This window comes from Cyprinus carpio, chromosome B13 (genome assembly GCF_018340385.1).
Source record: "Cyprinus carpio isolate SPL01 chromosome B13, ASM1834038v1, whole genome shotgun sequence".
NCBI classification, from domain to species: Eukaryota; Metazoa; Chordata; class Actinopteri; order Cypriniformes; family Cyprinidae; genus Cyprinus; species Cyprinus carpio.
Genome location: NC_056609.1, coordinates 4,641,622 through 4,656,845, shown reverse-complemented (window position 1 = coordinate 4,656,845; position 15,224 = coordinate 4,641,622). Strand labels below are relative to the sequence as shown.

Genomic DNA, 15,224 nt, shown 5'->3' with positions numbered 1-15,224 from the left:
CGAAGCGTCCACGTGATGTGTTTCTAAGCATAAATAAACACTGACCGTGTGTTTCTAACGTGAGCTCTTTTGTGACGCACTCTATGTGGACTTAATTCCATTCATTTCTGGGACGCCTTAAACTAGTTTTATTTTAACGACTTACAATCAGAATCAGATTTAATGGCAGAGCCCACTAGACTTAGCAGGAATATGCATATGGGTGATTTACAGTTAACTTGCCATATCAATAATGCCAGAACATTGCTTTAAGAAAAAGTACAGTGAGCATAGAATAGCATTTTGTAGTAGCCTATAGGATATTATATATAACATATTGTTATTATTATTATTATTATATTACATACAGGTGCATCTCAATAAATTAGAATGTTGTGGAAAAGTTCATTTATTTTAGTAATTCAACTCAAATTGTGAAACTCGTGTATTAAATAAATTCAGTCCACACAGACTGAAGTAGTTTAAGTCTTTGGTTCTTTTAATTGTGATGATTTTGGCTCACATTTAACAAAAACCCACCATTTCACATTCTCAACAAATTAGAATACTGCATAAGACCAATAAAAAACATTTTTGTGAATTGTTGACCTTCTGGAAAGTATGTTCATTTACTGTACATGTACCCAATACTTGGTAGGGACTCCTTTTGCTTTAATTACAGCCTCAATTCGGCGTTGCATGGAGGTGATCAGTTTGTGACCACTGCTGAGGTGGTATGGAAGCCCAGGTTTCTTTGACAGTGACCTTTAGCTCATCTGCATTTTTTGGTCTCTTGTTTCTCATTTTCCTTTTGACAATACCTCATAGATTCTCTCTGGGGTTCAGGTCTGGTGAGTTTGCTGGCCAGTGAAGCACATCAACACCATGGTCATTTAGCCAACTTTTGGTCCTTTTGGCAGTGTGGGCAGGTGCCAAATCCTGCTGGAAAATGAAATCAGCATCTTCAAAAAGCTGGTCAGCAGAAGGAAGCGTGAAAGTGCTCCAAAATTTCTTGGTAAACGGGTGCAGTGACTTTGGTTTTCAAAAAACACAATGGACCAACACCAGCAGATGACATTGCACCCCAAAATCATCACAGACTGTGGAAACTTAACACTGGACTTCAAGCAACTTGGGCTATGAGCTTCTCCACCCTTCCTCCAGACTCTAGGACCTTGGTTTCCAAATGAAATACAAAACTTGCTCTCATCTGAAAAGAGGACTTTGGACCACTGGGCAACAGTCCAGTTCTTCTTCTGCTTAGCCCAGGTAAGACGCCTCGAAGTTGTCTGTGGTTCAGGAGTGGCTTAACAAGAAGAATACGACAACTGTAGCCAAATTCCTCGACACGTATTTCACTCAAAACCCTTAATCCATTTAACCCAGCCTCAGTCCATTCCTTGTGAAGTTCACTCAAAATCTTGAATCGATTTTACTTGACAATCCTCATAAGGCTGCGATTCTCTCGGTTGGTTGTGCATCTTTTTCTTCCACTCAACTCTCTGTTAACATGCTTGGATACAGCACTCTGTGAACAGCCAGCTTCTTTGGCAATGAATGTTTGTGGCTTACCCTCCTTGTGAAGGGTGTCAATGATTGTCTTCTGGACAACTGTCAGATCAGCAGTCTTCCCCATGATTGTGTAGCCTAGTGAACCAAACTGAGAGACCATTTTGAAGGCTCAGGAAACCTTTGCAGGTGTTTTGAGTTGATTAGCTGATTGGCATGTCACCATATTCTAATTTGTTGTGAATTGGTGGGTATTTGTTAAATGTGAGCCAAAATTATCACAATCAAAAGAACCAAAGACTTAAACTACTTCAGTATGTGTGCATTGAGTTTATTTAATACATGAGTTTCACAATTTGAGTTGAATTACTGAAATAAATGAACTTTTCCACAACATTCTAATTTATTGAGATGCACCTGTATTACCTATTTTACTTTTAGGCCTACAGTGTAATAACAGTTAAATTGAGCTTTATGAGCCATTATAATCTGTTTAAATTTACACAGAAGCAATGGAAGGTAATATTACCCAAGACACAAATAAAACTGAAATAATGGCATAAATCAATAAATAAATAAATAACATGAACTAATTGTGACCCTGGAGCACAAAAGCAGTCATCAGTAGCACAGGTATATTTGTAGCAATAGCCAACAATACATTGTATGGGTCAAAATTGTCGATTTTTCTTTTATGCCAAAAATCATTGGGATATTAAGTAAAGATCATGTTCCATGAAGATATTTAGTACATTTCCTACCACAAATTTATCAAAACTTAATTTTTATTAGTGAAATGCATTGCTAACAACTTCATTTTGGACAACTTTAAATGAGATTTTCTCAAATATTTCGTTTTGTTGTTGTTGTTGTTGTTGTTGTTTTACACCCTCAGATTCCAGATTTTCAAATAGTTGTATCTCGGACAAATATTGTCCTATCCTGACAAACCATACATCAATGGCTTATTTATTCAGCTTTCAGATGATGTATAAATCTCAAAAAAAAAAAAAAAAAAAAAAAATGACTCCTATGATTTTGTGGTCCAGGGTCACAATTGTTAATAGTCATAAGAAATAGCCCTAGGATAACTATATATATAAAAAAATATAAACAAACATTTCTGGGAATGCCCTTTTCTATGAATTATAAAGCAATTTACATAGGGATGCTTGTATAAAAGATACCTTTGCCAATAATATTTTACTGTAAACATATAAGATTAATATAATTGGCTATTAGGCTACCTTTCAATTTATAAGGTAAATCATATTTTTTAGTTATGAAACAAGTAGGCTATACAGTTTTATGTGTACAAATTACACTGGTTGTCTTGATAATCATAGATTATATTAACAATTCATAATAAATGTTTTTAAATTAAAATAGCTTGCATAGCCTACAGTATGCAGTATGCATGAGTTATGCAATCATTTGTTATTTCCCTTTTGTAGTATTTTGTAGAAGAAGAAAAAAAACAGTAGTTTCATTATTATTATTTAAATAACGGTAAAATTAAAAAATGATACCGTGTGCTGGACTACTTTTAGTTTGACGAGCTCTTTTCCTGTGGTGTTAGATTTGACGCTCGCTTCCTACGAGCTCAGTTTTGGTAATGGTTTGCTAACTTTTACTCGAATTAGCATCAGATTTTGCGATTTTGTCTTGACTGTGAATTGTTTGCAAGCTCTATCGTGACAGAGCGGCTTTCGAGACGGGTTGGTGTGACTTTCTCTCATCTTCCTGTCGACGAGAGTAACGTTAGTTGACATTCATGCAGCTGTTTGCAGAATTGATTACCTTCTTTGATTTACTCTAAAATCCGAGCCTTATCCACGTTGAATAACGTAAAATAACATTTAAATGCTAGTTAAGATGTTAAAGGTTATGCAGTTAATTTTAAAATCTCTTTTGCATGCAACACTTCACTTCACACTGATGTCTTTAAATAGGCAGTGATGAATGTGATGCTCCACGGAGGACAGGTGTGATGTCTGCCTCTGCAGTCTCTGAGGATGTGGAGGATGAGGTGGAATTTGTGTCTGTAAGTGTGCCTAAAATGTCTCAGCCTTGATTTCTAAATTAAGTTATTAGGACAGTTGTTTGGATCTAGGTCTTCACACTTGGGAACTGGATTGAGTCTGTGTAATAAAGCAGAACTGATGAATTCGCATTAAAACACTGTGTTTTAGGAGGGTCCTCTCAGACCGGTGCTGGAGTGCATAGACCTGCTGAGTGACGGAGAGGATGAGGGTGGCATGTCCGCCGCACACACCGTGAGTGTCCTGTAACACTGTCTAGGGTATAAAGTAGGTGTAGGTCGTTGTCTCATCATTTACTCACCATCATGTTGATCCAAACCCGTAACCTTTGTTTTGTGAAACACAAAAGAAGATATTTGGCAGAATGTCCAAGCTGCTCTTTTCCATCAGGACTCACACAGCCAAACTCCAACAATGTGCTGTATTCAACGTTTTCTGAAGCCGTACGATAGCTTTATGTGAGGAACAGGCTAATATTTAACTTACTCTTTTCTAGTTTGTATTGCAGGGATTTTTTATTTTTTTTTACTTAAACTGTAATGAACAAACAAAATCTCTTTCAAAGTCTCTTTGGATAAAAGCATCTACCAAATGCATGAATGCCATGTAAATGGTGTTCTTAAATTTCCGTTTGCATCACAGTTGGTCTCAATCCATGGAAGATCAAATGACATCAGTCATGTCAAACTTGGCTTGTTTAAGTATAATATAACTTATAGTGCAAGGCTCATATAGACACCTTTTATAATACTGTAGTGTTTATTGGGAGGCAGATGAGAAGGACAGAAGGGAAGCCTCGGGTTAAAAAGGGTGTCAGAAAACAAACCGGTTCTCACTCTCCCGCACCTCTCCACTTAGTTACTGTGCTCCATAAGACACACCTCCCCCGCCCCATACAAGCACAGTGTTGTGTGACTGATAGGTGATGGGTGTAAACGTGGATGCGAATAGGGTTTTTTTTTTTTTAAGTCAAGCACTGTCCTGCTTCATTGTATGGAGAAAAAGAAGAAGAAGCTTTAACAATCTTCAAATATATTCTGATTTTATATCATTTTTGGGGGAACTATTCAGTGTATATTATTTACACGTATAAGCTGCAGCAGATTTATTATTATTTTGTTTAATGTCCTTGTTTTGTCCTTTTTTGTGCTTCAAATGCAATGCTCAGATTGAGGAGCAGGTTGACCAGCAGAGGGCTCATGCTATGCCCACGCTGGACAGACTGGCACGGCAAGTAGCTGGGGAAAAACTGGAGAGGCTTGAAAAGTGCAAAGCTTTTAAGGTTTGACTTTTCTCAGTCCTTAAAGAATTAAAAAAAAAAAAAATAATGCATAGTTGCATATACCACCACTCAAGACTAAATGAACCATTCACCCAAAAATGAAAAAGCACTAAAAATGTGTTTCTTCATGGGAGCAGATTTGTAGATATGTAGCATTCCATCACTGTCTCAGCAGTGAATGGGTGCCGTCAGAATGAGAGTCCAAACAGCTGATAAAACCATCACAATAATCCACAGCTCTACAGTTCATCAGTTAACATCTTCTTGAGAAGCCAAAAGCTGCATGTGTCCAAGAAACAAATCCAGCATTCAGGTGTTTTGATTTTAATCTGTTGCTTCATGCCAAAATCCATCCAATATCCATAATAACACTTCTTTCAGTGAAAAAGTCCTTCCCCTGTTGTCCTCTCACATCAAAATCCACAACACCAACTGTTTTGTCTTGTAAACGGAGCATGATCTGTGCAGATTTCTCTCCTGATTCAGACCAGAACACCTTTTCACTGGAGGAAGCGTTATTAGGGATTATGGACTAGTTTAGCCGGAAGCAACGGTTTAAAGGATTAGTTCACTGGCAGAATAAAAATTTCCTGATAATATACTCACTCTCATGTCATAAAAGAAATCCATATCTATCAAAACACAGTCAAAAAGAAATGAAGGTTTTTGAGGAAAACATTCCAGGATTTTTCTCCATAGAGTGGACTTCAGTGGTGCTCAACGGATTGAAGGTTAAAAATGCAGTTTCAGAGCAGCTTCAAAGAGCTCTACATGATCCCAGCCGAGGAATAAGGGTCTTATCTAGTGAAACGATTGGTCAACTAAGTTGGAGGAGAAAATGAGATTTTTTTTTTGCCGTTCGCTATCTTTTTAACTGAAGAATATAGACGAATAACTATCCACGCGTAACCTTTCCAATGTGATTACATGATGCATGAAGTCATGTGTGCGCATTGCAGAGCTAGTGCAAGACGAGCATTTGTGGTTAAAAAGTATGAAATATTAATGATTGTTTGGCTAGATAAGACCCTTATTTCTCGGCTGGGATCGTGTAGAGCCCTTTGAAGCTGCAATTTGGACCTTCTATCCATTGGCCACCATTGAAGTCCACTATATGGAGAAAAATCCTGTCATGTTTTCATCAAAAACCTTAATTTCTTTTCGACTGAAGAAAGACATGAACTTCTTGGATGACATGGAGGTGAGTAAATGATCAGCATTTTATTTTATTCTGGAAATGAACTTATCCATAAAAGTTAAAAACATCTTAATGATGGATTTGTTTCAGCTTTTGGGTTCTCAAGAATGTGGATTATTGTGATGTTTTTATCAGCTGTTTGGACTCTCATTCTGACGGCACCCATTCACTGCAGAGGATCCATTGCTGAGACACTGATGGAATGATTGATTTTTACAAATCTGTTCCCATTAAGAAACACATTGACATCTTGGATGTAAATGTTCAGCAGATTTTCATTTTTGGGTGAACTATTCTTCACTATAAAGCTTCTTGGTAACAATCTGTATTGTATAAAGTGCTATAGAAATGAAGGTGACTTGCAGTGCATGTTTAGGATAAATGACATTGATTTTGTGATTCGTTTTGTAGGAGAAAATAATTTCACAGCAAGCACATGGGCGGCACGAGCTGTCAGTCAGCCATAGTAATAGTGGCAGTAGCAATGCGAAGCGATGTGTGGATATTTGGCTAAAAATGCCAGGTCTGTAATATTGTTCTAACTTTATTATTTCCAGTAATAGGGTGTATGTGTATATGGTTGGTGCTTCTGCTCACTTTCTCTGGATTGCTCAGGGTTACAGCCTGGCACTGTGAGCTCAGCCAGGTCACTGTGGAGGCGCAGACCAGCTCCCGCTGCAGCTCAATGTTCTCCTCGAACCTGCCCGGTCATCAACTGCGGCAGAGTCTATGACAATGTTCCTTTGCTCGAGGGTCATCTTAAAAGGTACTATCAATGTTCTCCTCGAACCTGCCCGGTCATCAACTGCGGCAGAGTCTATGACAATGTTCCTTTGCTCGAGGGTCATCTTAAAAGGTACTTAGTACAAGTTCAAAAATTGCTCAGAATTTTTCTGTTTGACCAAATAAAATTTTTTATTGTCAGGTTTGATCATTCACCCTGTGATCCCACGATTACCCTGAGAGGCAGTCCCTCTGCTTTCTGTGCCTGCGTGGCCTGTGGCCGCTGCTTTCACTCCAGACAGGCGTGGAAGGACCACGTCGAATCTATGGTTTTCATTTTCATCAGTATTTTCATCCTTGTGATTGTTGATGTTATAAAAGGGTCATATAGTATTTTTATCCCCTGCAATATCAAAGTAAACATGTTAATGTTTTAATAAAATGTTTAATCGAGTTCTTTTTTGTAAAAAACATTAATACATTTATTTAGTGATGATATTGATGGTGATCTTTTATTTTGTTCGTTGAGATTTCTGAAACATGACATTCTGTATGGATAATTTATTCAGAAGTCAAACCTAGAGGTGATGTTTAGCAAAACCCATTTACATTGTTTGTGTGAGATTAGTTCACTTTCAAATGAAAATTTCCTGATAATTTACTCACCCCCGTGTCATCCAAGATGTTTATGTATTTCTTTCTTCAGTCGAAAAGAAATTAAGGTTTTTGATGAAAACATTCCAGCATGTAGTAGACGTCATGGACTCAACATGGGGTTGAAGGTCAAAATTACAGTTTCAGTGCAGCTTCAAAGGGCTATAAACCATACCAGACGATGAATAAGGGTCTTATCTAGCTAAACTATTTCTAGTTAAAAAAAAAAGGGTGTCTCTCACATCTGCCAACTGTCTGCACTGAAACTGTAATTTTGACCTTCAACCGTTTGGAATCCATTGAAGTCCACTATATGGAGAAAAATCCTGGAATGTTTTCCTCAAAAACCTTAATTTCTTTTCGACTGAAGAAAGAAATACATAAACATCTTGGATGACATGGGGGTGAGTAAATTATCAGGAAATTTTAATTTGAAAGTGAACTAATCCTTTAATGTAGGTGTACTTATCATTGAAGCTCTACAAGTGAAATATCACCCATGAGTGACGAGAGCATTATTTATAGAAATGTTAATGTTGAGGACGTATGTGCATTTGTTTTGATGCAGTTTGAGAAGTACAGAGCTGTTTTGTGCAAGGGAGATGAGTGTCGCAGTGCTGTTTTTCCGCCCTCTCTGACCCTGACTATTAAATGGGCCAATTGTTGTCTGAAAGCATTGCCACACAAAGGAATAGTTCACCCAGAAATGAAAACTTGCTGAAAATGTACTCACCCTTAGGTCATCCAAAATAGAGGAGTTTGTTTCTTCATCAATAAAGATTCAGAGAAATGTAGCATTATATCACTAGCTTCCCAAAGAGTCCCAAAATTATAATAATGCTTTCTTCTGTGAAAAAGTCACCTCATCCATATAGGAGAGAAATATGCACAGATCAAGCACCATTTACAAGCAAAAAAAATTCTAAAATGTAGTTGCAAGCAGCAGTTAAGGGGCCAAGCACAACAGAGGTAAAATGAAGAGCTAAGGAGCTGTCTGTAATGACTCAGTAAAGACTTTGTTCAACGGCCAAAAAGGCATGATTAGAAAAATTAGGTATCATTCGATTTGGTATGCTGATTTGATTTTTGGCTAAAATGGTCAGAAGTTATATGCAGAAATGTTATTTTTCATATATCTTTTGACCTGTTGAAGGCACTGTGTTGAAACTACTCAAGTGCCCTCAGGTCATACATATTATAACACACACCAACTTTTGACAGAATCTGCTAAAGCATTGCGGAAATGTAGCCTCATGTCCATTTTTGCACAAACTTAGTCAAATTTGTTAACATGCTAACAAAAACAGTTTGGTCTATCGGAAATCACTGGATAACTTTTTGCCAACATTGTCTGAAGATGATCTGAGCCAGTTTTGGTGAAAATCGGGCAAACTGTCTGGACGAGTTGGAAAAAGTTAAATTAAAAATTGCGAAAAACTTGACTCATGGAAATTTACATTTTGGCATGCATTCGACTCGGCATGAGCCAAAGGATCAGATGGCAAAAATGATTTTACTTCTAGAACTTCAGGTTCAAAAGTTATTAGTGGAAATATGAGTGCAAATTTGACCTATTGGTGGCGCTAAAGAGTTTGGGGTGGATGCTCCAAATTCATACAGTAACATCTGACAAAGGGTTCTATGGGCTGCCATAGACTTCCAGAGCAGAAGAAACCTAACGGATATAATAAGTACCTGAGCACCTTAGGTGCTTGACCCCTAACAAATATGTGGCTGGATTTTGATGTGAGACAACAACAGGGGATGGACTTTTTCCCTGGACAAAGTGTTATACGGATCATAGACTGATATTTTGATAATGAAGTTTAAGCACTTTAATAAGGTTTTGTTTCTTAAAAACACACAGCTTTTTACTTCACAAGACATTAATTGACTGGAGTAATGTATTACTAAAATTCTCCATATCTGCTGTCTTGGATGGCCTGAGGATGAGTTACGTTTCATTTTTGGGTGAGCTATTCCTTTAAGACCTGAACTAAGATAAACCGCTTTACCTTAAAAGATCCTATGACCACTCTAAGTGTTTACTTCATTGTCTTGTTATGGAAATGATATGAAAGAAAGAAGTGGCTTTGTCTCTTGTGTTTGATGTCATCTGTAGGTGTCTTTCCCTGACACTGATGGTCACAGCCGTTCCCAGAGCTATCAGCTGATTGTATGCTTTGCATGTCCTGCCTGTTACCTCCTCTTCAACATCAAGGACGAATGCCTTGAGCACATGTCTGCAAAACACTTCACTCAGTCCATCACTCTCTGGGGTGTGTGGTCTTCAACAATCAAATCCAAATTGCACATTCATCAGACTGTTTCCAGCTGTTTTGTGGTATTGTTAGGACTGGCTGATACATATATATAAAAAAAAACAATTCCTGTTTGTTCCTTTTTTTTAACATTTAATGTCATGTCTTGACTTTCAGAGAAAAAACCAAGCGTACCCATACCAGTCCCTCGTTATGCAAAGAACCGGTTAATCACTCTCTGTAAGGACATTGCCTTCACCGTCAAATGCACAGTCTGTGCTAAGGTGCTAACCTCGCATATGGAGGCAAGAGCACACTTCAAGTAAGTCTATATTGGTGTTTCTCAGATTTAAGTTTTACTTTTCTCAGTCCATCTGACATGATGCATGTGTATGTGTGTTAAAGGTGCACTCATTTTTATGGGTCAAGCACCAATGGTGCAAGGACCCTTTTGGAACTGCCCTGTTTATTTGTTTATTTATACTCTGAAAAGTCTTAAGCAAATGGATAACCCAGGATACCATTAACCCAGGGTTTACAATGTGTACAACTAAGTCTGCATTGTAGTTCCTTATGTTATATTGTATCTAGTTGCTGTTAAAAAAGAGCAAAGACAAAATATTTGTTTGTTTCCAGGGTTAATGAAACGTATATCTGTTACTAATTTGTAACCCTATTAACATTAAAGCTCTTGTTTTATTGAAGAAATAATGCCTGCCTTGATTATTGTATGTGTTCTTGTATAACAACCCTAGTTTAACAGATTAGAAGTGGGAATAGCCCTATATTGTTAGTGAGAATCATTGACGACTGCTGTGTAGTATACTGTATTTGAGGTCATGTGATGTCAACATGACAGCCACCATGTGGGGGTGACCCACTTTCTTTAAAGCCCAAAATAAACTTTTTACATGAGGGTCTGCATACAGTGCAAGTGACAAAAAATTCATCGTCATAATGGTACACTTTTGTAACCTGCATATTTTGTATATGTAGGTCACACATGCATACTGTTTTTTTTGCACTTATCAGTTATTCCACAAGGTGGTAACACTGGCCCTACTCTTGCCATTTCTGTTGTATGCATACTGTGCACAGTATGCACGTTTTTATGCAAGTTTTCCAGGATGACGTATTCCATTCCAGAATAAGCTCTATACAACAGAACAGACTGAGAAGAATACCCCACAATGGACACTTTACACAAGACTGTGATGCCACGTTTAACGGCCATCAGCATCGTAAATCCTCAAAAGTTTTTTATTTATATTTTGAATTTTTTTTTTAAATGTACGTACATTTATAATACTATACTTTGTATTATATTACCTTTGAATCAAATTACAAAAAAAAAAAAAAAAACTAGTTAACTCTAATGCAAGGGTGTTTCTGATGTAGCATCTATTGAGCAAATGGGAAAGCAAAAGAATATATTTGTGGTAGTCTTCCATTCACTGCTCAAGAAGTTAACCCAACTATGACGACTTCCGCTGCTGAGAATCCCGGAAATGTGAAAAAGGTCCATGCAGTTTCTTAGTATTTGTACACTGCCCTTTTATGTTCACTCCTGTCTGGAGAGTGATAAACTTTCTGACATGCAACAGTAGCTATGTTTCCATCCAAAGCTGCGAATTTAACTTTTGAGGAAAAATAGAATACCGTATAAAACATGAGAATAAAGCAACGTTTCCATCATGTGTTCAAGAACAAAATTGTCGAACTGGCACAACGTAACAATAAAACAATGTTTGAGATGGTGTGCAATGAGATCATTTCACGGGTTTGTCCAGTTATCCAATCATGGTTTTGTTTGTTTGTTTGCATCGAAGAACATTTTCGGTAAATGTATTTCTGTTGTGATTTATACACGTTTTCTCATCACATAAAAACACACGGTTGGATACATTGGGTTTATCATGCACTAACTATTGTTCTTTTTTTTTTTTATTTCCCAGTGTGCACTGCAATAATGGCTGCGCTATTGTCAGTGCCGATCAAAGCGTGGCTGACATCATGAGGTCGATGGCGGTCATGGGTCATTGCTCCTCATGCCCCAAACCTTTTTTTAGCTTGAGTCAGATGGAGGAACACAAAGAGCTCCTGAAACATGAGGTGAAGAGGGTCCTCAGCATGGACAGGGCCCTTCTGTACTACAGCAACTACTGTGAAATCCAACTCGCTCAGAAGGCCACGGAATGTGGGAGCAATTCAGACGGGCCTTCAGCTAAACGACAAAGACTGGCCAGCATGGATTCCCAAACTGAACCAAGAAAATGGTCACAGCTCGCCTGGTTCTGTGAGTGCGGCCTACGCTTCAAGGAGGAGGATCAAGCAAGAAAACACCTCCAAGCTGCCAATCAGATCTTTCACAAATGTGCAGTCTGTGGCAAGATCATAGGCGAGTCGTCTATAGCGCGCTTGCACATGAGCCGGTTCCACGGTGGTGCTCATTTGTCGAACTTCCTCTTCCACTGCAGACAGTGCAAGGTGGAAATGCCGAGGATGGAAGACATCATGGGCCATGTTGGTGTAAGCCACAGAGGGCACAGCTACTACCAGGAAAGAGAAGACACAGCAGACGACTGCGTCTCGTCTAGTATGTCCCCCAAACCGTCCACCAGCACCCAAACCAAAGCGGTTTCCTCTTGCATCCCGCCTCCCAAAGCAGAGTCTTGGCTTTGTCGGATGTGTGAAGACCTCTTCGACTCTGAGGTGGCGGTGCGGAAACACTGCGGCGATTTGAGCAGCCACAGTTTCCAGAGGTTTGCCTGTGGCCACTGTCCGCAGAAGTTTTTCAAGGACTCCACCCTGCGGCGGCATTGCGCCACTGAGCACGGTGGCGACATAGTCCTGCGCTACTTCTGCGGGCTCTGCGATAGCATGCTGTACGACACCGAGGAAGACTTTCAGGAGCACTACAACAGTCTGCACAGCCAAGATTACTACTGCTTGGAAGCGGCTCCGAATAATTCCCAAGCATCCATGGAAAACATCGTTGAGAGTCCAATAGCGAGTACAAGCCCTGGGCAACTTTGTCGTTGCATGGGCTCTGAGAAATCCAAGGTGGAAAGGAAACCTGTGTTCACAAAGTGCATGAAACAGTTAGCCACCGAAAATAAATGCAGTTACTGCTGTCGCCAGTGCGACAAAAACATGCCCACCTACGCCGAGATGAAGACGCACATCCTGCTGACACACAAGACCCAGGGCAATGAGAAGAGTTTCGATGTTTTGTGCACTGTTTGCTCACAGAGCCACAAAGATATACCCAGTTTCCATTCACATTACCACAAGCATCACTGCCAGTCAGAACCTTGCGCTTCTTCCCGACCCAGCAGCACAGACAAGAAACCGTCCGCCTCCATCAGCATAATAAATGCCAAGGAGATCTTCCCTCAGAGTAATGGTGAGGTTTTCATTTAGTGTCTGGATGGATATAAAGCTTGTTTCCCCCCTTAATGATGAATAATTGATCAGTTATCCCTTAAAATTCCAGCAATAAACTAACATGTACACTACCAGTCTGGACAAGTTATGGAAGCTATGAAATACCAGTGAAGGAAGTATGGGAATGATAAAACTATATACACTAGTCAACATTTGAAGCGGATCAAAACCTTTCATTAAAGTTTTCCTAAAACCAAAATGCGTTCTTGTCTTAGAAAAAAATGCGATTAAGTTTTTTGATCCACTTCAAATTTTGACTACTGTATACATACATATACAAAGACATAAAAAAATTAATTACATTTATTTATTTATTTTCAGTGGCAAAGTTTCAAGATGTAAAGAATGCCATTACCTCAAGGATTCTTGATGTTAAAAAAGAGGTAACCATTTCACAAGATGGTGATGGTAGGTTTTCCACTGTTTTTTTTTATTTATTTTGTCCATAAGTGGTATTTCAGTAATATATCAGTTTAGATTTGCAATATTATGTTTCAATTTAGTACTGTGATGGTTCAAATAAATATTAGCAAATCAACTAAGCAAATGAAAACGTAGCATTGAAGTGCCTGCCTATTTATATTTGTCCTTAGATAAATTTGATCAGGACATTAAACTGGCTTTGGCTTTGAGTGCAGAGGAGGCCAGGAAATCAGAAGAGCTGGATTTTGGTAATTTTATCATTCTTGACATATTTTTGTATTATTGCTTCAAAGATCTTATATTTCTCTTATTTCTGAACAGTGTAGGGGCTGTATTGTATTATGTCAGAGCTCATTTCATTCATTAATCAGATGATTATTTTGCCAGCTTTACATGAAGAGTATTATCATTGTAGGTATGTTCATTTTATGGAGCTTAGGCTCAGTGGGATATTTATTGTAATAGATTGGATCGTGGGCAGGGTTCTTGAGCACATATATGGTGCAGTGTTTTGGCTTTTTTTTATGTTTTGGGTGTAACCGCACAGATGTTGAATGTTGTCACTGTATCACAGTATTTTGAGTAATCGCTGGCTGGATGTTCCACACATTTTAATTTGAACTTTACTTTTATAGAAATTAGGTTTGTTTAAAAAAAAAGTAACTTTTTAAGATATTTTTTTGCATTCTTAAATTTTTGCATTCTTATTTTGCAGAGTTTGAAGAAGCCTTGAAAAGAAGCTTGCAGGAGTTTTGATAAGTGAAGACACAATTTGTTGCCTAATGGTTAGAGAGGCGGACTTGTAATCCATAGGTTGCGAGTTCGAGTCTCGGGCCGGCAGGAATTGTCAGTGGGGAGAGTGTATGTACAGCGCTTTCTCCACCCTCAATACCACGACTTGAACAAGGCACCGAACCCCCAACTGCTCTCCGGGCGCCACAGCATAAATGGCTGCCCACTGCTCCGGGTGTGTGTTCACGGTGTGTGTGTGTGTGTATTCACTGCTGTGTGTGTGCACTTTGGATGGGTTAAATGCAGAGCACGAATTCTGAGTATGGGTAACCATACTTTGCTGTATATCACGTCACTTTCAATTTGAGTGTTTTTAATCATGTCGTTCATGCACTGGAGTGATTAAACATGTTTCTTTTCTTTCTGTGTTTTTCTTAAGTTTAAATAAAGGAAAGTAATTAAAGCATATCTTGCCGGTTACTGTCTGAGAAATCTCATTGTGTTCTGGCTTTTGTCTTTTCTGTGATGTCATCTTGGCCCTTGACCCTAGAAATGAATCCCACCCTCCTTTGAAATCTCTGAGGTGAACTCCTGCATTCATGTCTGAAGGAGTGTATTACCAAGGGAAGTTCCAGCCCATGTTTGGAGATGTTACTGAAGAGCGCTGGAAACCGCTAGAACGTGGTCGATAAGTGCCGAGAAGTCCGATTCATTTAAACGAATCGGTTCTTTTGGACGATTCATTTAAACGAACAGGTTCCATTCAGTGCATTTTCGAGTCATCACACAAAGTTGTTCGCGTGGGTCATGCTACGTTGCTGCATAAATATTTGGTTTGATATTAAATAAATTATTACATTTAGTCATATACTACTATATAGTACTATCACTTTTAAAATATCTCACATCACTTTATAATTACAAGTCAAGGATTCGGCTACTACTACGTGTAAATGTCATTTTGACGCTGTCAC

The 15,224-nt window shown here is 38.6% G+C and overlaps 1 protein-coding gene across 9 annotated transcripts; it reads left to right on the top strand.

Moving 5' to 3' along the window:
* The first annotated feature begins 3,032 nt into the window (after positions 1-3,032).
* LOC109100371 (E3 SUMO-protein ligase ZNF451-like) lies at positions 3,033-15,133 on the top strand. 9 transcript variants are annotated; one of them, XM_042736093.1, is made up of 14 exons: positions 3,038-3,206; positions 3,441-3,532; positions 3,681-3,764; positions 4,699-4,812; positions 6,422-6,533; positions 6,626-6,776; positions 6,936-7,062; positions 9,510-9,666; positions 9,826-9,970; positions 11,604-13,054; positions 13,417-13,503; positions 13,689-13,766; positions 13,906-13,933; positions 14,234-15,133. In XM_042736093.1, the coding sequence occupies exons 2-14, from the start codon at positions 3,479-3,481 to the stop codon at positions 14,238-14,240; spliced, it is 2,595 nt and encodes an 864-aa protein (XP_042592027.1). In that variant the 5' UTR covers positions 3,038-3,206; positions 3,441-3,478; the 3' UTR covers positions 14,241-15,133. The 9 variants fall into 9 exon arrangements, with proteins under 9 accessions (XP_042592024.1, XP_042592027.1, XP_042592023.1 ...); XM_042736090.1 differs by lacking the exon at positions 13,906-13,933 and having other exon boundaries at positions 3,033-3,100; XM_042736089.1 differs by lacking the exon at positions 13,906-13,933 and having other exon boundaries at positions 3,445-3,532.
* Positions 15,134-15,224: the final 91 nt, after the last annotated feature.